Here is a 26,370-nt window from a genome sequence, read left to right as displayed (position 1 = left end):
TCATCACGTCATGTCATTCCAGCGCGAATTCAGCAGACATGTCTGCATTGGCCCTGTCCCAAATGGCGCACTTCATGTGGACTTTCGGTCTTGTGGCCTTAAATTGCGCGTTCTCGCTTAGTCTACGAGTCCGTAGGGTGTCCCATCTGTCATTTTTACGCTTTGAAGTGTGCTCATCAGCGCCTCCTTTGCCCCCTTGATGCGGTCTTCAGCGAAGCCCGCACTGCAGCAGGCTTCGCGCACTTTGCCAACCCAGAAGTCCTTGCGAAAGGGCAATCAGACCAATCAGGCGACGGAAGGGAGCAGTTCACACCGACGGGCAACTTCTCTACCTATTTCCGGTGTGATGCTCGAGTCTGTCCCAAAATACAACTCCGGTGCACCCACGTGGACTCGCATCAAGGGTCCCTAAGGTCTGGACTATGTGATGTCATCAAAGTGTGGACTCTGAGGAGGACCACAAGTCCGGAGTGTGCCATTTGGGACAGGGCCTTTGTCTTCTTCGTTGGATAACTTCTCTCCCAGGGCATCATGGGATAGTGAAGTGTATCGTATGCACACTGCAAAATCTAACCGGAAGTAGTAGGTCATCCGGGTACTTTTCGCATACTGTTTTTGAAATACTACGTATTCGGACATACTACTCGCCCCGCCTACTGCTTTTCGCGTACTATATAGTATGGAAGTAGGCGGTTTCGGACGCAGCACAAGTCTAAAATTTCTGGTTTTATTTCATTTTGAAAGAATATTTGGTGGATAATTGCATAAATGTCAATTGTGGTGTAACCGGTCTGTGTCAATTGGTGTAACTAGTATTTTTAAAATTAAAATATTAATATATTCATAAAAACTGTGGAATAAAATATTATCATCTAGTTTAGTGTAATATGATTTTTTACATAAATTTTTACATCATTTGTCAAAGATTATTTAGAAAACAGAGCTGTTTTCAGCATATGTCAGGACAAATATTACCAAAACAATTTGACATTTTTAGGTCCATTCAGTCTTAACTTTCATAAAAATGGTGCAAATGTAATTTTTTATTGCATAAAATGAACATCAATACACTATGTGCATTGAAATAAACCTGATGCGTGCTTTTAAAACAAGTTTTTAAAAAAGTTTTTGAATTTCTCATCTTGCCAAACCATTTTTGTCACTGATCCTAAAACATAATGATTGTTGCCATTTAAATGTGTTGAATTGTGAATGCAGGCACAAAGCATTTATAATCCATTATGCATGAATTGCAGTGGAATACAACAGTAATGTCAGTCATCCATAAAGTCTTTCACTTATCCATTAATTTTTAATGCATCATCATCCATCATTAAACAACTTAATTCTGTTTTGCGAATTGGCTGATGTACTGTACTGTATAAAGGCACATAGTACAGCTTTAATTTATCCTTCAGCAGACCACCATAACATTCAAATGATAACTGATACTCTCTCACTTCCTTTAAATCCCCATCAATCTCTGTAGAATCTCTCTGCACGTGGTTCAGCGGCTCAGCTTCCTAAAGGTTATGACCCCGAGGCCCTCGCACAACGCGGAACCCTTGATGTCATCTTTGACTACGATTCATCCGACCAGCGTCTGTCGGTCACGATAACAGCTCTGACGGACATTCCCCCTCATAAACGCACAGGTAACATTTCCTGGCAAGTGCATCTGGTGCTTCTGCCCACCAAGAAACAAAGGGCCAAAACCATCATCCAGCGTGGCCCCTGCCCCACCTTTACAGAAACCTTACACTTCGGCCATATCGAGCCAGAGATGATCGGGAACTATGCCATCCGGTTCCGTTTGTACAGCGTGCGCAGGATGAAGAAAGAGAAGGCTCTTGGAGAGAAGGTCTTCTACCTCACCAAACTTAACCTGCAGGGCAAAATGTCTGTTCCCATTATACTGGACCCCTGCTGCAACATACCTGTGAGTGTTATTAACATGCAGCCATGCAGGTGTTAATCCAATAACACATCCGTTTTGACAAACACACAGTCAGCATAATATTATATAGATGATTATTTAATTTTTTTGTGGCTCAGGGCAGTGACTCACAAGCAAGCGTGTCAGACGTGTCATGCAGTGAGACGGCGTCATCATTCCCGTCTGCAGCTCTGGGGTCAGCTCCGGAGATCCTGCTTGGTCTTGTGTACAACGCCACTACAGGACGGCTCTCTGTGGAGATCATCAAGGGAAGCCACTTTAAAAACCTGTCGGCAAATAAACCTCATAGTAAGTGATTAGTTTAGGACACACACAGCATATGAGCCCATACAACCACTATTTTCAAGCACTCCACCATCAGTCTTGTATCATCTCAGGTCATCAGTATTCTTAACAACTGTGACCTCTCACCTTTGACCCCAAAGGTGCCTTTAACAGTCTGCTTCCTCTCTCTATTTCTTTTTCTGTGTAATCTCACCTCTTTGGATACACAGTCATAAATGACCCTTTATACTTTCCCAGGGCTTTTGTCACACTTTAGTCAAGAGCACAATGTAAGAGCCATATACAGTAAGCCTTCAGATAACACTCAGAGCTGCATTTGTTACTAAAAGTTTATTATTAGGAAAATATGCCAACGCATGACAAAAAACTGTTCAGAAATTTGGCCTGGACGTATCAAAGAGCTTGTTCACTTTGTAAATAGATGTCTTGAAGCTTCTTGTTAGATGGTTGCAGCAGGTGGTATTGGAGGAGGGATATTCTTATCTTAGAGAAAATTTGATTGGTTAAAACTTTGTGTAGTACATAATGAGTCATTAATATTTTTGACTGTAATTCTTCATTTTGTCAACTGTTAGGAATATATATAAATGGTTCCAAAGCTACTAGAGATGGTCTACAAGCAATAAAAATCCAGTTTTCAATTTGTGTTAACCCTATTTAGCTCATTTTTATGTTGCTTCAGGCAGTGTTATGACATGGTGATGAAGGCTGTATTTTACTCTTATGCATTGGCCCTTAACCTGAAGTGATGCGCTGTGTTTTATGACCACTTACATCTAACCTAATGTGATGTCATTAAACCTTCAACCTGTTGACCTGCTCTTTTTCTCCTGCTGTTATTCTCTCTGTTTCTCCCCGATGCCTGACGATCCCTCTGCTCTTGCTGTCAATCCTCTCCTATTGTCAGATGGTTTGTTCTGTTGTCTAAAGCACTTGATAGGTGGGCAGGTGTACATAATTCGAGGTAAGTTTTCTGTGGCTGAAAGCTGTTCATGCAGTTTTTGTTCTTATGCTTCTTTTTCATAGTTCAATCACTGATCATTATTACACTGAGGAACATTTCTACATGGATGCTGAATGTTTGATCTGCAAATTATGGAGCCTAAAATGTGAATTACAAACATATCATTCAAGTCTTCATCCATGAAGAAGTTTCAAATGCTGTTTAGACATAATTGTGACCTAGTTATGAAAACTAAGCTTTTTTGCATACAATGTAAAGAATATTCAGAAAAAATATAACATTGATATATTTAATATTTACTGAGTAAGGTCATGTCAAAGATTGAATTGATTGTGGAAAAATAACCAAAATCAACATTTGATGCTCCATATTTCACAAGCAGGGTCACAATTGTGTTTCCATTACTTTTTCCACCCTCTGTAGTGATGTTTGCATGCGCCCCTTAACCCTGTATCTTGTTTTGAATGTTGTTGTTTTTCTACAAATACATTAGATTTACATTTGCTTAAACTAAGCTTTGGGTCGTTTCTTTGGTAGTTTTTGAACAGGATGTCAGTCCTGTGCAGAGAATGTTGCATTCTGTTGAGAGATCTTTGTAGATGTTTAGCTGTGTGAGTGTTTCATTTGCTCAGCTGGAAGGAAAGGCATTGTACACGGGACCAACGCAAGATTGATGTGTAGCTCACAGTGTTCAGAATTAACACTCAGCAAGTGCTTAATACATATATAATGCAGTTTAAAGTCCCCCCCCCCATGGTCCGATTCATGATTTTACTTTTTCTTGGTGTGTAGTTGTGTATAAGTACATGGTAACGATATGCAAAAGGTACAAACCCCAAAGTAAACAGCCCAGTCTCACGAAATTTCGTTATATAGTCACGTAATTTTTTTATTCTTTTTTTGTGATATTATCTTGAATTTCCGCGTTTTTTCGTGATCGTATAACGAATTCCTGTTTTCGTGTGATTATCACGTATTGGTTACTCAACTGTCCTATTTTCTTACCATTGTCGCTTTGGTTTAGGGTTAGATTTACATAAAATGACATCCTTACCCAAACCGAACTCTAACCTTAACGCCTGGTGACATATACAAAAATAAATCAGAAAAAATAGTATAAACCAATGTATAAAGTGACATTCTAATGCAAGCACCAAATCTAACCCTAAACCGAAGCGACAATGGTTTACAAATAGGAAAAAGCACTTGAGTAATCAATACGTGATAATCACACGAAAACAAGAATTTGTTATACGATCACGAAAAAATGCGGAAATTCGTTATAATATCACAAAAAAAGAATCAAAAACGTACGTGACTATATCACAAAACCTTGTGAGACTGGGTAGAAGTAAATGATGATACAAGGTATAGTCTCCAATGTAAATTTCTTTTCTTGGACTACAACAAACACACAGTTTTCCTGGGATTGGTGATGTAGACAAGATTATTATCATAATTCCTTCCGCTTCGCACTAAGCTTAACATGTAATTTAACTCATGTTAGCATTGCATTGTGCACGAAGCTTTCAAACATGGTAAGGAGCGTCACATTTCTGGCTGACATTAGAGGTATTCAGGCCAATCACCATGTACAGATTAGTTGGTCAATCAGGGACACAGCCCTTTCAAGTCTGTGCGTTTCAGGAAGAGAGTGAAAACTGGAGCTACAAAAATGTACGTTATGTGGAAAATAATGTGTTTTTTTAACCATAAACCACGCAAATACATGGTATTATACCAAATACACAAAATTATTTTGTTTTTTTAGCAATGAAATAGGTGCTCTTTAAAACAGTTTGAATGTAGGCTACTGTAACTCTACACACTTGCATCATTTAGTATACACAAATTTATTTATATGTGAATTACTCCCTGCCTCCACATGATTGCACCGGCTCAGACCATAGATATATATGTACATAGATGCCACATTTTGAATTTGCACATGGTTTGTCTTAAAGCATATTAAAACACCACATAGACATATAAACAACTATATTTATAAAAAAAATGCTGGTTGAATTAAAAAATGAAATGTTGGCTGAAAACTACGAATTGTAAGAAAAACAGTCCATACACACTGTACTGTAAAGCCAGTGCAAAAATGAAAATCTGAGAAAAGCTGTTTATCAGTTATCATTTAGCAATGTAGCTGACCAGGATTCGAAGTAATCGGATATGAACAACTGGAGGTTGATTTCCGCAGCAGGAAGTTTTTTAATTTCCTGAAATGACTGCATCACAATCAGCCAATCAGTGCTCTTGACTGTTATTAAAATCCTTTCACATTCATCCTGAGTATAGCTGAAGATTTCCGCAGCGGCAGGTACAGCACTGTATTTCCCTGTCTGAAATCAGCACTCCTATAGTTTGCCTCTTTTATTAGTCTGAAAAAACTAGAAATGCGAAACATTTTCTTCAAAACGCAGCGGGAAAACTCCACAGGAAGCCTGCGCTTAATGGCTCGGGGAACAGAAGCGTAGTCCTGACACAAAGGCTCAGAGAGAATACTAACGTCTGTTGTATTCTAGCGTAAGCTGGCGGGACGGGCTGAAGAAAAGCCAGGCTTGTAGGAGTTCAACTGCACTCTGAATTAAATTTGTGGAGAGAGCTGCTCTTGATATATCTTTAGAAACACAGCTCAAAAGATTCTGAAAGGAAGAAACGGAGGATTGATGTGGGACTCGGTTATTAATCAGCGAGCATTGATTCGTGCTGAACGTTAGGTACTGAATGGCCCATTTATAGCCAATGAATTTCATCTTAATGAATGAAATGATCAATGGCTTTTTGGATAAATTAAGAGACTGAAGTGTTACTAGGGTGGAAACGTGCATTGAAAACCTCCATGATGGCTGAGGAAGTGTTTCACAACAATTTCCTGTACTTGTGTTCCTGTAGCTGAAATGGTAGAGCATTGCATTAGCAGCGCAAAGGTCAAGTCCTCACATACTGATAAAATGTTTACCTTGTAATGCGCTGCAATATGTCATATTTGCATTCTTAGACTAATTTTATCATCCTGTTTCAGACACGTATGTGAAGCTCACTCTGCTGAACTCGATGGGTCAAGAGATGTCCAAATGTAAGACGTCCATTTGCCGCGGCCAACCCAACCCCACCTACAAAGAGACGTTTGTGTTTCAGGTAGCCCTGTTCCAGTTGTCTGACGTCACGCTCATCCTGTCTGTCTACAACAAACGCAGCATGAAACGGAAAGAGATGATTGGCTGGATCTCTTTAGGGCTGAACAGCTCTGGGGAGGAAGAGCTTACGCACTGGACTCAGATGAAGGAATCGAAGGGACAGCAGGTGTGTCGATGGCACAGTCTTTTGGAGTCTTAGAACATTAAAACAGGGATGATGTGTGTAATATGAGAAATGGGATGGAGAAGGATAGCATTTCAGGCCCTCGAACGGCCCCGAAGGGACAGGGCTGGCCCCCACTGCAAGTGCATTATGGGAAACCTGAAATTTCTCCCTCCCAGTGCACTCTGGGAAATGGGTTAAAGGATTTGGTGTGAACAGGTTAGAAAATTCCATACCTTTTAATGAGGAAAACTATAATGAGAAAGAGTTTTATATTTATTTAAATATTTATTTATATATGTTTTGACTTTGTGTTTCTATTAGGGTTTGGCCAAAGATGGGTTTATTGTTTGCAATTGATGATGGTATTTTCAGAGTGAAAGAGAAAGAGGGGGAATATATATGTGGATCAGGCCAGAAGTCCAGAGGTACATGATCTATAGAGACAAGATCAGAAAAAGTAAAAATGTCTTTGCTCAGATTTTATGGAGAGTTTGACTATAACTAAATAGCTTTAATGTCTGGCCTCAACATTCGATCAAATTATATGAAATTCGTGATTTCATTCAGTCATTATTTGAGTGAAATGCATGTATTAAAAAATATATTTTTGTGAGGATAGACTTTTTAACTATATCTCATAGTAGAAACCCCTTATAAAATACAATATATAATATAAAAATAGAAGGCCATTCATAAACATTTGATGACTTTATACAGTTATGACTTAAAAAAGTAAGTTACCTGGTTGCCCTAAAATTTGAGATGGGTATAAACAGAGGTTTAATGTTATGTGCGTTGTGCAGTTATGCAAAAGTTTTATTGTGATCCTTGTTGCTAATAAGACTCTAACTAAATCCTTGCGGGCGGTTTCCCGGACAGGGATTAGACTAGTCCTAGACTTAAAATAAATGTAAGAGCTGTCCAAACTGAAAACAACTTGTACTGACACATCATAAAATACATAAGTGTTTTGCCTCAAAATGCACACAAGTAATGTTTTTTGTAAGGCATGTTTGTTAAAACTAGTTATATTTCCAAATTAAACTAAGGTGTAGCCCTGGCTTAAGCTAATTCCTGTCCGGAAAACCACCCCTTGGTGTTTCAAGTCTGACAACATCACACTGGTGTGGTTTCATTTTACAGAAACATATTTTGTACCCCAACCCTAACCCCAAACCGCAGCTTAGTTTTAAAGTTAGAGGGCTTGACATAAACGAACAGACTTGAAGCACCAAGTATTTAGTTTTGCCGCCTAGGCAAGCCCCTCACATTTGTGAAATCCAGCCTACTTGTGGTGTAAGCTTCCTCACATTTGCAGGTCTTATGGTGCGTTCACACCAGCCGCGGTGGAGGCGGCAGGGACGCGCTGGTTGCGCCTGGTTGGACGCTTGAGCATTTTGAGTTTACTCGCTTCATTTGCGCGTGAAAGCCCTGTGTGAAATTCTAGTCATTCGAGACATTCACTTGGAGATTCGCGTCATGGGAGGGGCTTCTGCGACTCCGCTGGGGCTCCGCTCGCTTCCTGTGGTCGCGTCACTACTGCAGCAAGGCGCGGATAACCAACCTATTTCACAGTTGAAAAGTTCAGATTTTCCAACTCGCGCATTTCCCGGTGGCAACTCTTAATTTGAGCGGGAAGTGCCATCCGCGCCATTCACGCCCCGCATAGCGCACCGCAGGATGCCTAATCGCGTCTTTGCATTGACTTAACATGTAAATCACTCGCGCTTGCCGCCTCTACCGTGTCTGTTGGGAATGCCCAGGTACCGCGCGAATTGAGTGTTGGAAATGCGCGAGTTATAGAATCTTATTTTTGGTGGATTTCCGCACTGCGTTAACCAATCAGGACCTTGCTGTAGTAGTGACGTGATTACAGGAAGCGACCGGAGTCTCAGCAGAGTCACAGAAGCCCCTCCCATGATGCGAATTTCCGTGTGAATGTCTCGAATGACTAGAATTTCACGGAGGAATGAAGCAAGTAACCTCAAAATGTTCGGGTGTCCAGCTGCGCGCAGTTGGCGCGTTTTTGCCGCCTCTTTCGTGGCTGGTGTGAATGCACCATTAGTGTAAGCTTCGCAGCTGTAAGTCTGCGGCCTGCAGCGATATGAAGAGTTTGGTTTCAAATTGAGAGAACTCTGCTTTTTTTTATTAAATCTTGTTTTTTGATTGTGCATTCCAATTAATATCAATCAAACTGTAGTTGGTTGGTTTTGATTTAAGCTTTCATAACTAAAAAATACAGCTAAGTAGCACAATAAAACACCAGAAAAACCTGATAACATAATAATAAATGTGTTTTGACAAAAAAAAATCTCGTTTTGGAACCAAACTCTTCATATGAATTTAAAATGTTTAGTCAACCAGGAAACTTACTTTTAATTATTAAGTTGAATCAACAATTCTTTTTTCAGTGAACATATTTTACTTTTAGAAAAATATTTTATTAAAAAAAAGACTTAATAATAAAACAATAATATAATGCATATATGTATAAAATATAAAAGCCATTACAGGAGGTACTGGAACTTTAGAGTCATGTGACTGTTCTGAATGTTAAGACCTTTACAAACTATTTATTAACATTTCTCATAATGACGATGGCATTGTCACTAGTTCATAATGTGTGTATAAGGCAAACTTATACCTCAGCTGACTGTTCCTAGATTTATATCATAGCATTTTGTGATCTCACAATCTTGAATGTTCAAGTTTAGATGAGACCCAACACTTTGTAACACTGGAGATGCAGAACTAAAGTCTTCTGGCTGAACGTCAGGAGGAGGGCCAGCGGTGTAGATGTAGATTTTGACAAATTCTGAGGATGTTTTGAGTAAAGGATGGTTCTCAGTGCTTTGCTCTATCTTTAAAGTGTCTTGATCTCTGTGCGGTCAACCTGTGAAATCTGTCTGATAGTTTCTTTGCTTTCCTGAGAAACTCACTCAGTGATTGTTACGTACTGTAAATGGCACATAGATTTTGCGGATCTATTTTTGTATCTATATATGAGAAATGGACTCAAAAACACGTTCTTGTTAAATGTATGAAGCTCTGTGAGCAATATGGAGTTGTAGACTTTGTTCTACTTTTCACCGTTCTGTCGATATTTCTTTCTTTTGTTAAAAAAATGTTTTTGTGACTGTGTCACTCACTCAGTGTGCTGTTTCAAAGTAGGACCAGATTAATGTTGTAAAGCCTCCATCTTCACTTTCCTGTTACAGTCATGCAGCTGAAAAAGACTTATGTTAGATGTATGAATATGAGTGAGTGTAAGATGGTGTTTTGTTATCTGTATTCTTGGCTGTGCAGATGTCTTTATGTCAGTTGATAATATATAGTCTTCTGTTTACATCTTTACCTAAAAAAGTCAAGAATTAGCAGGTAGCTCAATGCAAGAACAAAAATGACTGCAACAAAATGAAGCACATTTTAAGGCACATAATGGAGTTATGAAACACATCTTGTGAAGGAGTCTCAGGCTTTGATTGTCCTCAGAAATCTGCACAATATCTCTCTTACAACACAACACACACATCTGTCAAAACTCCTAGTTGGGCTATTCCTCTTATGTTGGAAGATGTTCTCATAATAGTCCAGAAATCTTATTTTTTCCACCTGTCAGCATTCAAGCATGATAAAACAGCTGTCATAATAACGATGACATAATACAGCACAACATTGAAAATGTTAAATGCATTATGACTAGAACAGCTGTGTAACAAAGTGACATCGATGGGCTGTTATGTCTCACTTCTGACAGTTTTATGAGGGGCTTGGTGTGCTGTTGACTCAAACAGATATGAATTCCAAATTAGTTTCCCACTATAAATAAGAATCTGACTCTAGCTAACTCAGTTGAATAGATTGGTGAAATAATCCTGCTAGTGTAATCCCCAATACATCTGACCATCCATCGGTATAGGTTTTTTTTTTGACAGTGCAGTATGAATGACCACAAACTTTTGTTGGTTATTCTGCCGAACACCTTTTTTTGGGTTTCATAGGTCAAAGAAATAATGACATTAAAGGAATATTCCATTTTCTTGGGGGAGAAATCCAGATGGTTTGCTCACCGCCATGTCATCCAGGATGTTGATGTCTTTCTTTGTTCGGTCGAGAAGAGGTTGTGTTTTTTGGGGAAAGCATTGCAGGGTTTTTCTCGTTTTGATGGACTTTAATAGAGCCCAACGTTTAATACTTAACTCAACACTTACAAGTTTTTTTCAACGGAGTTTCAAAGGACTATAAACAATCCCAAACGAGGCATAAGGGTCTTATCTAGCTAAACGATTGTCATTTTTGACAAGAAAAAAAAATATACAGTTTTAAACCACAACTTCTCGTCTAGACCCCACGCAATACGTCATGACGTCAAGAGGTCGCAGAGGACGAACGCGAAACTCCGCCCCAAGTGCGCGTTGAAAGAGGACCGTTCCTACGTTGTTGTATGTCAACTGATACTAATTAATATCTTTGTGTCAGTTTATTGTTTACAATGGTCCGCAAATGTGCGTTTTATATATGTAACACGTGACCTCCCTACGTCACTACGCATTTACGTTAGGTCGCGCTGGACTGGACCTAGACGAAAAGTTGTGGTTTAAAAGAGCATATTTTTTTTTTCTTGTCAAAAATGACAATCGTTTTGCTAGATAAGACCCTTATGCCTCGTTTGGGATCGTTTGTGGACATTTGAAACTCCGTTGAAAAAAACTGTTCAGTGTTGAGTTACTTATTGGATGTTGGGCTCTATTGAAGTCCATTAAAATGAGAAGAGTCCTTCAATGTTTTCCTCGGGGAACACGGTTTCTTTTTGACTGAGCGGGGAAGGACATCGGCATTTTGGATGACATTGTGGTGAGTGAATTGTCTGTATTTTTCTTTTAAGAAAATGGAATATTCCTTTAAGCTGAGTAACCGATGGCAAAATTTTATTTTTTGACTGAATAATTCTTATTCTTATCCTCACAGATCTTCTCACATAACAGACAACAAACCAGTGATGTTCTGAACTCAATGACAGAGATTCTGTTCAGTTTACAGAACCAATAAACACCAGCATACAAATCTTGTAGTATTCATTGCACAAGAAGCATAACACACACTAGTTGTGTGCTCTCTCTGTGTCCCATCATGATTCAGGTTTAGCATGCCATTGAACCTTCACAAGGTGTGTTCCAACTAAAACCAGTTTTAAACATTTTGTACATGTTCTGAACATTGTATGTTTATATTACCAGTTATTTTATTGTTGGTCTTTAATTTGATTCTGAAAATGCTTTAAATAAATTGCCTATACCCACCGATTCAGTCGGTGCCTTACTTTTTTCTGGTGAGCATTTTTATGACATTTTTGAAATCCTGTCGCCAAGTTCCTACAACGATGTTGTGTCACCTTCTGTATTCATACTTCTGTACAACCGCTGTAATTTTATTTGTAAAAAGATGCATTTGTATGTGATTCATGTTTTGAAAAAGAAACACTTCTGCTATTCTACGATCGCTTTTGTCTTTCTTGACATTGGATGTGTGATGAACGTGTACATCGGGATTTCAGTCCAAACATTTGTTGTGAAAGTGTCATTTTGAATCACTTCTTCAGAACAAATCTCAGTAAATTAATAACACATCATCAAGTGGTGGTCATTAAGATACATGCATTATGCAATACTATAGTCACTGTGTTTTGACATTAGTGTCAAACAATGATTCAATATTTTGACTGGATAATGAAAATGATAGACGTTATCGTAAGACAGGAAAATAACAGATGGATCTGTATTGAGAAATTGCATATCTGTTCAAAGATCATTCCAAAACAATACTTAATAGAGGGTATGCATTGACGTCACTTTTCCTGCTGCAAAAATGCCAGTAAAACTGAGTATTATCAGCTTAAATTGATTTAGTTGGATAGCAGAGGTGGACAATGCTTAGTTGCATTAGTTACATTTTCCAAGCATCTGTGCTTTATTAGAGTGTTTGTATTGGGAAAAAATTTACTTCACTAAAGCATATACTGTGTATTCTTTAATATTGCATATTAAAATGTATTTAATACCTAATTACATTTAAATTGTGTACATTTACTTGAGTAAAAGTACGTTAATGTACTAAAATATTAAATGTAAAACAAAAACTTGTATTTATGAAATGTAATAGAGTAACATAATATTCTTTGGAATGTATGTTTTCCAAAGAAAAACACGGATAAAATACAAATACTTGGAAAATAATTTTTAGTAGAAAGTAAAACCTCTGCTTGATAGTGACCCTTGATAGTGACCCTTATTTAGATGCGTTTTTACCCTGTTTTCGCTGATTTCACACTGTACTCAAATGCTGCCGCTCTGTATTTTGCCACTCTGTGGGCGTAACCGCAATCACTTTCGCTGAATGTTACGTCACGTGCATACCCTCTATAGCGGATACTTACCCTTGGCCAATAGATGGCGCAATTGTCAATGGTCATTCAATCTCGTATCTGGTTGAAGTTCACGTTTGATCTGTCAGTCAGCACAGCAACACAATACATGGAGATATGAAATTACAAATGTATATTATACCCTACTCAAAGTGATTAATGTTGCAAGCTAAAAACATCAATTGAAGCACATTTATACATACATCCTATGCACAATGTGATATTTATATTGCATTCATTATAACAGTTGGACAAAACTGTATACAGATGCTGTGTATATTGTGTATAAACTCGTGCAATAAGGTCATAGCAATACACTGCAATAAGAGGAAAAGTGATTATTACGACCCATATTCTTACTTCAGGGCCTAGAGGACAAACAGTTTTTGCACCATACAAGAACTATCTGGTAAGAAAAAAACAGGTACAGGTATATAGGCCTACCACAGTGAATGGTTTTCGTAAAGTCTTTGTCTTTGAGTTCCAAAAGTCACCTGGAAAAGTACTTCAGTTCAGTATACAGGAATGCTTTTCTCACAAGGAAATAAATGAAAGACTCTGGCAAAGGAGCCCATGTCTGCTTTTAACTAGAGGCAGGGTGTGTTTTTTGGAACCTGGAGTCAGGAAACGTGTGTTTCATTATATTTGTTAGGGCCACATTTCTGAAAACCATTCAAACAGACTTGTGATGAGCGGTGCTAGAATGTAGAAAACAAAATGGTAACGCGTTACAAGAATGCTGAATTTGTTAACAAAAGTTACAGAAATGCATTAGCTAACATTAACTAACAATGAACAATACATCTACAGCATTTATCTTGTTTCGTCTTACCATACTAAAACATTTTTAAAATCAAATGAAAAGTTGTAACTGGTAACATTAGCCTAAATGCACAATAAAATAACACGAATGACTGCATGCCAAACATCATCATTAAAGATTTATAAATGCTTAAAAAAAACAATTGTTAATTAATCATAGTTAAAACATTTAGCCTACTTAACAAAAACAACCTTAAGTGATTAAATTAATAATACAAAGACAAAAGAAATGTTTTGATGTTTTATACACGAAAATGTACAAGTGTGTGGACTGGAGAGAGACATGGCCATACCAGGATCGTAGCCAAAATCAAAACATCGCCACGACTTGGCGTTCACTTCATACCTCTTCTATAGGAAACACCGGAGAAAATCGCTCGGGCTTGAAAACAAGACCCGCCGCTCCTGAAAGGGGAAATATCAAACAGATGATTGGCCGCGTGCCCGCCCCGCTCTACTTCTGCTTCTCGCTCCCGGGTTAAACGCGTCTCCTCTGACCAAAACCAGACACACACTCCCACGCGCAAACCACAAGAGAAACATTGCTGCTGGGACGGGACTGATCCTGAGCTCAAAGGTGCTGCTGGTTATTTCGAGGAATGGGGCGACGCTGGTGGTGTCTACAAACGTTAACGAGCACAGTTCAGGGCAAACGCCGCAACGTTGCACCGTCTGCCAGTGAGGTCACCGTGGCACAAAGCGAAGCGACCTGCGGCGGAGATTCCGTGACATTACGGCGGCTTTGTTCGCGAGCTGATTGATGCAAAGGCGCGCCGCGTCGCGTCGGTTTGGATGATGGTTTCTTTCTGAACGTGATCGATTAAAAAGTCAACGCGCGCAGGTACTGACATTTGCACTGATGGATCGTGGATAAGTTGTTATTGATGAACGCGGCGGGACTGTAGCACCAAGGGAGAAAACGAGAGTAGCCTACGTTCAGAACGACAGATCGGGTTAAAATTTAGATTTAATACAATACATCAAGCTCAGTAGTCATCACCAAAGTATAAGGTAAGAAATTGTCTTAGGATACACCATGCTACTAATATAAAAAGTAGGTTACAAACTGGTTATAACGGGCCAGTGGGGTATGGCACAGTGCCCATCTTTGAAGTGTGCAAAAACTAATTTGGTTTAAACACACAAAAGTACACACATAGGCTACTTTGTGACAGTTTTTTTTTACAAAGCAAATTTGTAAAAACTATTTATACATGCCAAAGCAGCTGTAATGTACTGTATAGGTTTATGTATTTTCATAAATCTCTCTGAGCAGTTCTCATTTGTCTTTTCTGTCACATAAGAGAGAGAGAGAGCTACATCATCCTAAAACAATGTTGTCTTTACAAATACCTTATAAAAATGCATGCATATGTTTTTCCTTTAGGTTTGAGATTTTTTTAAAGGAATATTTCACAAACCGTAATAAAAACAAATAATAGTGAGGTCATACACACACACATGTTCCTTTCACACATTAAAAGCCTTCAGCTTGCCCCGTGTGTGAGTTTTAAGGGCAGGGCTCCAGTTTTCTGTAAGTGCTTATGTGAAGTGCACCATAAACGCATTATAGAACAACTTTATAGATGAATGCAGTATGTGTCTGTCTTTGTCTTCATGAATGTCCAAAGTTTGTTTATGGAAAATCTGTGCTTTACCGTATAGGCAATCGTACAAACCAGTATTGTTAATTTGTGTGAGGCTGTACTTACTGTTGTGTAAGAGAGACGTTATTGTGCATGGCTAAGATGATGTGCGTGTGTGTGTGAGAAAGAGAGATAGTGAGAGATTATTTCTCGCTTCATTATCAGCAAGGGGTTCACTGCACTGGCTGTGGCATCTGTTCCTGGTGCCGTGGGGCAGAAGTGTGTGTGGGTATGTGGGTATTTCCCCTGAGATCACTGTGCCAGTTCAAGAGTGTCTGGCATATCGCCACACATTGATCCCTCAAACTACAGCGGGCACAAAAGAAAACCCACACAGTCATTTACTGCCTATGGTTCTCATCAGTCCAACAATTTGTGTCTGGGTACGGTGAGGATTTGCTTCAATAGATTAGGGAGACTGCGGGCGGTGAGGGAGTGCTTATGGAGTCCAAAACCTGAAATTTAACTCATTCCGACTTGCAGTCATGGCAGTTTTACAAAACTGTGGTTTGGGTCGCACAGTAGTCTGCATATTATTCTGTAGACCAGTATTTTTCAGCGTTTTTTTCGAAGGTACCCCCAAAACCACATCAGTTAGTCATTAAGCAAGACGTCTAAGCTTGTTTAACAGTACTTGGGGCTAAGACTATTTTTTCCGATGAGTAAATATCACTGTAACAGAGACTACCTTTGTGTCATCTTATATAAGCACATAAAGTCTCATAATTTACTTATGAAAGAAGCATCAAGGTTTGATTTTATCATTGATTTCACCTTAATTTTAATCTTTGACATGACTTAACTCAATAAAAATAAAAAATAACATTTATTTTCACAGAATCGTGTTTACATTATGCCTGATAATTTTATGTAGAAAACAGACTTTAAAAAAAAGACTTTAAAGGTTCAGTGTGTCATTTTTTTAAAGGATCTCTTGACAGAAATGCAAAAGAATATACAAAACTATATTATCAGCGGTGTATAAAGACTTTTCATAATGAACCCTTATGTTTTTATCACCTTAGAGTGAGATGTTTTTTGTCTACATACCGGGGGTCCCCTTACATGGAAGTCGCCATTTTGTGCTGCCAGAAGTCCTTAACGGACAAACTTTTTTCCTAAGTTGTCTCCAAAGATGACATGTTTATCTGGTGGCAGCTACCGTAGCTTCTCTATGCGTTTCAATTTGTTGCAATTCACAACCTCACCACTAGATGCCACTAAAATTTACACACTGCACCTTTAACTGGGTTTTCAGACTGGGTCGCCTAGTATCATTCGCAGAATTTACCAAACCGACTTTTTTTATTTATTACAGTAGGTTTGTCATAAAATATTATGATGATTGTAAATAATAAAGTCACAATTTCCCAAAGTCTGGAAAATCACCTGCTGCACATAACTGCTGTAAAGCATCTACCTGTCAAACCTTAAATCCCATTCACAACTGATTCATTATAACTCTCACCTCATGCAAATGGCCACAATGTAAACTGCAATCCACCAATGTATATGGCGTAAAATTTACTGTAATGACATTGAGTACAAACCCCACTCCACAATGTGTATATTATCAAACACTATTGACTTAACATACACTTGCCGTCTAAACACAAGTAGGCCTAATTTATCACAACTGTACTGTTTGGGAACCCATCGTAATGAATAATCACAGGCATCTTAACAATGGGATGAATGATGTGATTACACTTCCCCTTTGAATATACACAGCGCACCTTCTGCACTCCCTTTGTCTTAAACACACGCACACACACACATATGAATGCAGTGCCTCAGGCTCTGACTCCTAACAGCAGGGATGTATGGGTAGCCAGAACATTCCTTCAGCACTGATGTGGCGTTGTGTCAACACGATTGCGTTACTGCCCCAGCCTCTCGCACACACACACACAGACTGTACGCTCACACGTGCCAAAGTCCGTCTCGGCAACGGTCTGTTTGCTAATCTCTATGTAATTTATCTTATTTTAATCTGTTGAACACTGAGAGTGGTGATATGCATTGAGAGCAACTTCTTTACCACTGCTTGTAATTTGTCCCTGTCTATTTTCTCCCCTCTTTTGAGTTGGACATAACCTAGACAAGCTGAGCCACCACAAACCTTTTGGCAGAAAGGAAAGGGTGTTCCTTTCAATTTTCTTTTTGTCCATTATTTTTCTACCCCTTTGTTTCTCCACACTTTTTACCTCCTTGGCTGGGTGTTGCCTACATGTGAGAGAGAGAGAGAATGAAATGGACTACACTACACACTACATAATGACCTAGATTACTGTCTGCAGGATGTGTTCGGATCCCCAGTGCAACATTTTGATTCTTAAATAAACCTCTTCTGTCTTGCTGATAGATTCAGGTCATGGAAAGCTTTAACCCAAACGGTTGAGCGGACGTCCTCCACCCTGAGGACACACATGGTTTAAATGCTTCCAGCAGCCAGACGGTTTCTGAGCAGATGTATGATATGTGAGGTGTGTAAGCGTGTGTGTAATAGGCTCACGGTTTAACAAAGTCTTGCTGTGGTCTTTTCACCTTATGTTACACTGGGGCGTCGCTGCTGCAGGGTGTGTTTCACACATGTTGCTATGTTAGCGCTCTTTGTAGTCTGTGTGGGTTTTGTACTCTATGTGTATGCGCACATTAAAATCTGTTATCATTTACACTGCTTTATGCTTTTTTAAAAGCACATATAACTTCTGTGAAACATGAAAGGTTGGATTTTTTTAAGAATGTATAGGAGCCTTTATATGTTTACTTTAAAAGGACATTCCACTTTTTTGAAAATATGCTCCTTTTCCAGCTCCCCTAGAGTTAAACATTTGAATCTTACCGTTTTGGAATCCATTCGGGTCTGGCGCTAGCACTTTTAGCATAGCTTAGCACAATACATTGAATCTGATTAGACCATTAGCATCGCGCAAAAAAATAACCAAAGAGTTTCAATATTTTTCCTATTTAAAACTTAACTCTTCTGTAGTTACATCGTGTACTAAGACCGACAGAAAATTAAAAGTTGCGATTTTCTAGGCAGATATGGTAGGAGCTATACTCTCATTCTGGTGTAATAAACAGTGACTTTGCTGCTGTAATATGGCTCCAGCAGGCAGGCGTAGTGATATTACGCACTGGCTGAAAATAGTCCTCTTGGTTACTTTGGCCCTGTTCCAAATGGCAAGTCCACATGAAGTCCGACATTTGGGACAGGGTCATACAATAGCAGAGGACTATTTTCAGGCACTGCGTAATATCACTACGCCTGCCTGCTGGAGCCATATTACAGCAGCAAAGTCCTTGATTATTACGCCAGTTTGGGGGTATAGTTCCTAGCATATCTGCCTAGAAAATCGCAACTTTTAATTTTCTATCAGTCTTAGTACATGATGTAACTACAGAAGAGTCAAGTTTTAAATAGGAAAAATATTGTAACTCTTTGGTTATTTTTTAGCACAATGCTAATGGTCTAATCAGATTCAATGTATTGTGCTAAGCTATGCTAAAAGTGTTAGCACCAGACCCGGAGATCAGCTGAATGTATTCCAAAATAGTAGGGTTTAGGTGTTTAGCTCTAGGGGAGCTGGAGGATGAGCATATTTTCAAAAAAAGGTGGAATGTCCCTTTAAAAAGATTTTTTTTGGTGGGATGAACTTTAATTTGAAACATACTTAGTGTGTATTTTCATTGGCTGATGAAGAATATTCTCATAAGAAAGTCCTAAATTGACACCAGATATTGTTGCCCTTTTGCACAAACATTTTGCACAGTTTAACATACTTTCATAATTGACAATAACATTGAAGTTTTGTGTTTATAGCTGTTTCCAACGTTTCGCATAAATCATAGAGCTGTTTCTGGGTCAGGCCGTGTGGGCAGACTGTGGCACTAATGATGATTCTTTAGCTCTTTGCGTGTGCCAATGTGCATCTGTCGCACAAACCAAGAACAAGCTTGCGGTGGCCCTTTGCTGGAGTTGTGGAATGGTATTACAATATGAGCTGAGGCCTGAAGCTTTTCTTGAAACCTGACTAATTGTGCAGTGTTTTTTTATTTTTAAATCTGTCTGCTCTGTTTCTGTGTTTGTCTCTATTTTTCTGGCTTAAACAGATCAAGAATAACCTTTTTTTAATTTACTCAAAATTTTTAATTCCATTCCAACCTATGACTTTCTTCTATGTTATAAAAGTAAATGACCATAAACTTTAAGACAAAATAAAATGTCATAAGAGACTGACAGAACAAATGGTCAAAAATGGTCCCTATAGCAGTCATTGATGGCACCATTTCAAAAAGTACATCTTTGCACCTAAGGAGCACATATTAGTACCTCAGATATTGGTACCAAGTGTGCACATAATGCATCATGTATACATATTAGGACCTTTTTGAAAGGTACTACCCCAGTGACATCTTGAGACCATGTTTTCTGTTAGCATCTCACCCATGTTCTGCTTTCACCCCAGTAACCCCAGGGATGGGGTTTCATTCATCCTTTTTTCTGGATAATCATATGTTTTGTATGACTCACATCGTACAATGTTTTTGACGACGCCACCATGTAAAATAAGTAAGTTTTCCTGTGAGATCAGGTTGAAGTTTTTTTCAACCAGTAGTCTCCATTCACTTCTATTGTATGGAAAAAAGGCTTCTGTAAATAATTTCCTTTTTGGAAAAATAGTAATTTATGTTTTAACAAAGATAAGGGAAAGTGAATTAAAATTGTATTCTTGGGTGAGCTATTGCTTTCATTTTTCAAAGTGTTTTGTTCAAATAACTTCCGAATTACAATTTAATTTCCTGGCAAAGTACTCAATGATAATATTGTTTTAATAAGACCTAAATGAGATGTGTGTGTAATGCTTGTTTTACCATCTTTTATGACCCACTGAGGATCACCAGGAGCTTTGGATGTTTTGATTTCAGTAAGTGAAGCCAAAACCCACATTACCTCAATGGAAACCTGCAATTGTGGTTTTCGCATTGGAAAAACCACAACTGCACAAATGAAACCTTATCCCTAACATGATTCCATGGTTTGGAGCTGTGTCTTTCTTTCGCTCTGGTTTTAGCATCAACATTTTTATAATTTGTAGTTTGAGCATCTACAACACTTCACAGTTCTAGCTTAAGCTCCCGTCTGCACCCTGTGATATTTGTGTACTGTATGTGTGTGTGTGACTGATGAGGTGCAAATCCAACAGATCCAGCACCTTCTTATGTTCTGGAGGAGATAGAGAGAGAGTGCATAAAAGCACAAATGAGCAAAGAGACAAAGACAGACGGCTTGTGTGTGCGTGCGTGCCTTTCTAAAGCGTAAATTCAAAGCAGAGTTGTGGGCGGAATAAGAAACAGGTATGGCAGTACAAGGAAAAGGAGGAGCGGGATCTGCCCTGATTAAACACGTCTCGCTCACATGAGCTCGGTGTGATCCAAACCCTGCGGACACAGACTGCAAATAGGACAGATTATACGTTCGCCTTGAGATGTCTGTGTGCGCAAATGTGCATTTGCGAGGTTTTTACAGTTTTGCGTAATTATACGCTGTCTTTGCTTTTGACTTATAGTTAGTAATAAATATTTAGTTTATTGTCGTGTCGATTCAGGACAGCCAGGCATAACAGCGGTTTAATATGTCCTTGCCGAACACTTTATGAAAGACGTGCGTGCGCGCGCGCAATTGTCAGTGAAGATTAATGACCTTTGTGAAAGCAATCACCCAGAACTTCTCCCCTGTCACCGTGTGTGTGGTACAGAGAACGAAATGATTAAATAGATCACACGAACATATTTTTCCATTCCTGGTAGCGTATTGAATCTTTTATCTCTGTGTGTGTTTTTGATATAAGTGTAATGTAACAAGTTCACAGCAATACGAAATAACTACAACATGAATTGTGATTTTTAAGTAGCACAGGGTTGTTGTGATTTTTTTAGATGTGAAAGAGTTGATTTTACTATGAAAACATGCTTTCAGACATAAAGGGAAACTGGTTTAAAACAGTGTGTATTTTAAACACAAAAATATAAGATATGACCCCCTTTAACAAACACTGCAAAGAATATAGGGCTGAAGGAATTGGGACAGTCTCAATTATTTGATGCTTCATTGTGAATCTGTGTTTATGGTATGGTATCATTATGTGCATGGTTTGAGTATTTTATTTGTTTGTTTTTTAGAACCGTGAGGTAAAACAATGGCTTTGGTCCTCTCTATGAGCCCTTTTTGTGAACCTGAGGCCGAAGCCCCAACATCAATCTATCAGCCGATCTGGGAGTCCGAGCATTGTAGCAAAAGCTGCGTCTCCACCGCCTCACCACCAGGGGGAGACACTCAAGGGGTCGTTGAAGGTTGGACTAAAATCTTATTTCTATAAAACAAACCATTATGCTTACAGTTGGCACTGATTAAGTTCTGTTTGAAAAAGAATACTTTTTGTAATCTGTAACTTGGTTTTTAATCTTGCCATATTGTCTCCAGAGCCCCATTATAAACGAGCCCCTCATGTGATGGATCATGCGGCCGTGTCACGTATCTCTTATTTCAAGAGGAAGTTTGTTGAAGATGAAGAACCAGTAATGAGCTTCAGAAGTTACTGTCACACTGTGAGTCTACCATCTCTCTTTATACTTTTTCAAATTCTAAAAATATCCATAATGCTGCTGTTGATCAGTTTCTGTTTAAATGCATTACATATGGAAGCCCATTTCCGCCACATAAGAAAAAAATCATGCTCTGGTAAGTCAAAATTGTGACTTTTCAAGTTATAATTATGAGATTAAAAGTTGACATTATGAGTTTGCAAGTCAAAATCATGACTTTCAAGTCAAAATTATGAGATAAAATGTTGAAATTATGACTTTAAAGTCATAATTATGAGATAAAATCTCAAAATAATTTGGTGCTATATAGCACTAAAAATGGTTCCCCTATGATGAGCATTTAGTGCTATTTAGAGTTTTTATCTCATAATTATGACTTTAAAGTCATAATTTCCACGTTTTATCTCATAATTTTTACTTTAAAAGTCATCATTTTGACACTTTTTCTTCTCAAAATGTTGATTTACCAGAGCATGAATTTTGAACATACATTTGTTTTAAGAACTATGATGTTTCAAGTCAAAATTATGACATTTCAAGTCAAAATTATGACACTTCAAGTCAAAAATGATGAGATAAAACGTCGAAATAAATTTGACTCTTTATCTCGCACTCTAAAAAAATGGGGCTAAATAGCACTAAAAGCTCGTAACCATAGGGGAGCCGTTTTTAGTGCTATGTAGCGCCTATGAAGCACCTATGCAGAACCATACTTGGGGATATAGCACCAGATCTGGTTCTATATAGCATTATAGGGTTCTACACAGGTACTACATAGGTGCTGTATGGCACTTAAAACGGTTCCCCTATGATTACGAGCCAGTGACCCACTTTTGGTGCTATTTAGCACCGTTTGTTTTAAAAGTCATAATTTGACTTTTTATCTCATAATTTTGGTTGACCAGAGCATGAGTTTTTTCTTATGTGGCGGAAATGGTCTTCCATAATTGGAAAACTTCTTAAAATTTTTTTAGAAACTAGTGCCAGCTCTGTTATGTGAGGTTACAATCCACATTTCCGCTCTTTGATATGTAAAAAATCTACAGTGTATATTCAATGCATTGTACGTTGTTTTGTATAAACATAAGTGTGAATGTAATTTCCCTTTATTTTTGGTTTGTGGCACATTGTACACCTGCACAACATATGATTCTGGCATCTTGTGATTTGTCCTCTGGTCCAGCAGGTGTCACCAGTGCTGGAGGAACGTGCTCACGTTCTTCGTCTCTCTCTTGAGAAGCTGCGTTACATGGATGACCCTGAGTCCTTCTTAAGGCGCTCTGTGCTTATCAACAACCTCCTACGACGTCTCAGAAATGAAATTCTCCTTCAGAGCGACTGGTGCTTTCCAGGAGGCCCTGCAGCCACTCCCTGCCCCCTGCAAACCCCAGCACCCAGCACACCTCTCCCACCACCCACCTTGCAGCCGTGCGTGACGCCACCCGGTCCGTACCGCAAACGTCTGCGAATGCTGCGGAGGGAGAGGCCGGAGTGCGTCCCCACATGCTGCTGCCTATATGCAGCCGGGCGTTACCTCCAGCTCCCCCTGTCTGTGTATGAACGGGACACATACTCCAACTCTCATCCCTCATCATCATCATCATCATCACTAGTTAGATTTCCACAGCTGTTGGAGGAGGAAGAGGACAGTGATGATGAAGATGAGCTGGACTCTGTGTGTCCCGTGTTGGGACTTTGTCAAGCCGAAAACACAGAGCAGAACAGAACATGTCAAGGACTCAGGGAACGGAGCAACAGAACCTCGGAGAAAGAGCGGGAGAAAGGGAAAGAGAGAGACAAAGAGAGAGTTAGAGGAGGGGAAGCTACGTTAAGCGTTTCACAACGATGGCTTTCAAACACTATGGGTAGCGGACATCACGCAAGGGGGAAATAACATCAGATTTTTGCTGTGGAATTGAGGGGAAAACTATTTTCCAACAGCTTTATAGATTTATTATTGGAGACATTTTTCAGTTTTTAGGTACTATTTCTGGATTACTTAACACAACGATAACAAAGGACAGCAAATAGATCATCTATTGCAAAAGCCACCATACTGTGCCTTAAATGTTTTCTTGTTTAATATGTTTTTGGCACATCTGAATATTTGTGACTGAGGCTGTTTTATCCACAGAGTTTGTACCATGTGTGAAAGATTCAATTGTTTAAATTTGAAAAAAAAAGTTTTTTTAAGTTAACTCTTTCCCCGCCATTGACAAGTTATCTCGTCAATCCGCAATACCGCTATTATCCACCAGGTTCCACAACTCATAAAACCCGGAAGTATCCCCAGTTCAAACAGCTGTATGTCCATCTAAGTTTTGAGGATCGCTCTGCATCTGATCTCTATCAAACGTCCTTTACAAAAATGGAATTATCTCAGCTTTTTGCTCAAAATCTGGTGTTTTGAAGAAACCTACCCTTATTAATATAAAAAATATAATTATTATTATAGTGATAAAAAAGAAAACTAATAAAAATAGGATGAAACTTTTTTTTAAAGCAGAGGGTCTGTTCTTTCATTTAATATACAGTGGCAAGAAAAAGTATGTGAACCCCTAGGAATGAACTGGTTTTCTACAGTGATTTGCCTTAAAATGTGATCTGATCCTCATCTAGGTCACAACAATATCGCATAAGGTGACAACACACAAATAATTCTAGTTTCTTGTGTCTTTTTTGAGAACCCCCATTAAACATTCATAGAAGTAAAGTTTGTATGTTTGTATATTTAAAGAAGAGCATTTTCTGGGAGGCATTAAACATTCATGAAAATCATGAAAATGCTGGCGGGCAAAGAGTTAATTTAACAGATATGAGAAATGCATGACATGGGTTCCTTGACCATTGTCAGGTTTACATGCAGTGCATTTGTTCCAGAATGCATGAAGTCTTGAAGGCCATAATGTTTAAAATAATTCCTAAATCCTTCAGCAGCCTGAACCTCCGAGCATTTATATATTCAGGAAACAAAGCACCATAAACAACTACAGACTGGCGTCATCTCAGACAAATACCTCAAACTACAGACAGTATAGTTTTAGTCCAGTTTAGTTTGTTGTCTAGTGGTCCTCACTGATGCAAGTTGTTTTTGGCATGATATGAATGAAATAATCTTTTTTAATATCAAAGCTGTTTATTTGTGTTTTTATGCACTTTTTATAGCAGTTATGTATTTTCTTTAGTTTTTTTAAATACACAAAAGCAAGCCTCAGATAAAGGTGGAATTTATGCAGAAAGCAGTGTTGGAAATGGAATAAAATTGAGACGGGTTGCTTCAGAATTTTAAACTGTTCAGTTTGGGTGTATGTGATTTTTCGTGAAATGTGTTAAGAATAAAGCAATGATCCTGAGCTCATGTTGTTCCTCTTACCTTCTTGTGATGTGATTATATCTGGCATACAGATTATTTCTTTTATAACCTCCCCCAACACACACACTCTCATTCTCTTATTCTCTTTCTTTTATTACTCTTGCTGTCACCTTTCCTCCATTATCACTATGGAAACAATGTTTACTTGAAGAACCTTCTGTAATCCCCTGAGGCAGAAAGAGGTTCATGACACACACCTCTCAAAATCAAACACACACACACACGGTAGATATTGTGAACACATGCACATCTTCACCCTCTCTCGACAGAGATAACATGCTTAAGATGAAGTACGCTGGTTCACCTGGTAACTGTGAAGATGTATTCTCTGGATGTTCTGTTGTATACTATAGTTGTCATAAAGAGAAACACAGAGGATGTGATGTTCAATAAGACACAACAAAGTTGACACACAAAGAGTATATAGCTTTGCAAAATGTATGTTGATAGCAAAAGGTTTTCATTATAACTAAAAACAAATGAGTGTACCATGTATGGGAGATTACTAGGGTATTTCTAAATATTCATCTCCATCTGTGCGCCATATCCATCTATGTGTAATAAGCCTATTTGCAGCATTCAAGGAAGAGTTAAACAAGCAAGACAAAAACGAAAATGTTTTTTGTAAGTTTTGTGTCACATGAGTCTAATTTAAGCCATAACAGTCAGTCTCAGTGGGGCAGTATGGTGGTTTGAAGAATTGTATGTGGGCGTTTTGTGATGTTTTGTCAACTCTAATAGAGCAGCAGAGAAATGTGTTATGCGTTCTTCTCATGGTGCGTTCACACCAGACTCGGAGAAAGCTCTCTCTCTCTCTCTCTCTCTCTCTCTCTCTCTCTTTCTCTCTCTCTCTCTCTCTCTCATAGAATCTGTCAAATGCTACTTGCTCACTGTCATCCATCAAGCTGTAACTTTGGCAGCTCGTTGTTACCATGGCAACTGCCCCTTACCAGGCAGAGGTTTTTAGATCAAAAAGCA

At 38.7% G+C, this 26,370-nt stretch overlaps 2 protein-coding genes across 6 annotated transcripts in view; both read left to right on the top strand.

Moving 5' to 3' along the window:
• syt14a (synaptotagmin XIVa) overlaps positions 1–10,563 on the top strand; it is a 166,994-nt gene extending 156,431 nt beyond the window's left edge. For 2 of the 4 annotated variants that reach the window (XM_073873386.1, XM_055170037.2), the window contains exons 6-9: positions 1,490–1,939; positions 2,056–2,245; positions 3,150–3,206; positions 6,241–10,563. In XM_073873386.1, the coding sequence (XP_073729487.1) occupies positions 1,490–1,939; positions 2,056–2,245; positions 3,150–3,206; positions 6,241–6,554 (1,011 nt within the window). In that variant the 3' untranslated portion in view covers positions 6,555–10,563. The remainder of the gene's footprint in view (positions 1–1,489; positions 1,940–2,055; positions 2,246–3,149; positions 3,207–6,240) is intronic. The other 2 variants (XR_008635025.2, XM_055170038.2) reach the window with 2 other exon arrangements.
• A 3,690-nt stretch (positions 10,564–14,253) lies between these two features.
• sertad4 (SERTA domain containing 4) lies at positions 14,254–24,644 on the top strand. 2 transcript variants are annotated; one of them, XM_055170042.2, is made up of 4 exons: positions 14,254–14,775; positions 21,597–21,767; positions 21,898–22,022; positions 23,206–24,644. In XM_055170042.2, the coding sequence occupies exons 2-4, from the start codon at positions 21,614–21,616 to the stop codon at positions 23,911–23,913; spliced, it is 987 nt and encodes a 328-aa protein (XP_055026017.2). In that variant the 5' UTR covers positions 14,254–14,775; positions 21,597–21,613; the 3' UTR covers positions 23,914–24,644. The 2 variants fall into 2 exon arrangements, with proteins under 2 accessions (XP_055026017.2, XP_055026016.2); XM_055170041.2 differs by having other exon boundaries at positions 23,203–24,644.
• Positions 24,645–26,370: the final 1,726 nt, after the last annotated feature.

This window comes from Misgurnus anguillicaudatus, chromosome 11, assembly GCF_027580225.2.
Source record: "Misgurnus anguillicaudatus chromosome 11, ASM2758022v2, whole genome shotgun sequence".
In the NCBI taxonomy this organism is placed as follows: Eukaryota; Metazoa; Chordata; class Actinopteri; order Cypriniformes; family Cobitidae; genus Misgurnus; species Misgurnus anguillicaudatus.
The sequence above is the reverse complement of the archived record's forward strand: the minus strand, read 5'-3'. Positions and strand labels throughout refer to the sequence as shown.

Coding starts and splice junctions, on each gene's coding strand:
- sertad4 (XM_055170041.2), top strand. CDS start 21,614: ATGGCTTTGGTCCTCTCTATGAGCCCTTTTTGTGAACCTGAGGCCGAA. Junction 21,768..21,897: donor CACTCAAGGGGTCGTTGAAG/GTTGGACTAAAA, acceptor TATTGTCTCCAG/AGCCCCATTATAAACGAGCC. Junction 22,023..23,202: donor TCAGAAGTTACTGTCACACT/GTGAGTCTACCA, acceptor CCTCTGGTCCAG/CAGGTGTCACCAGTGCTGGA.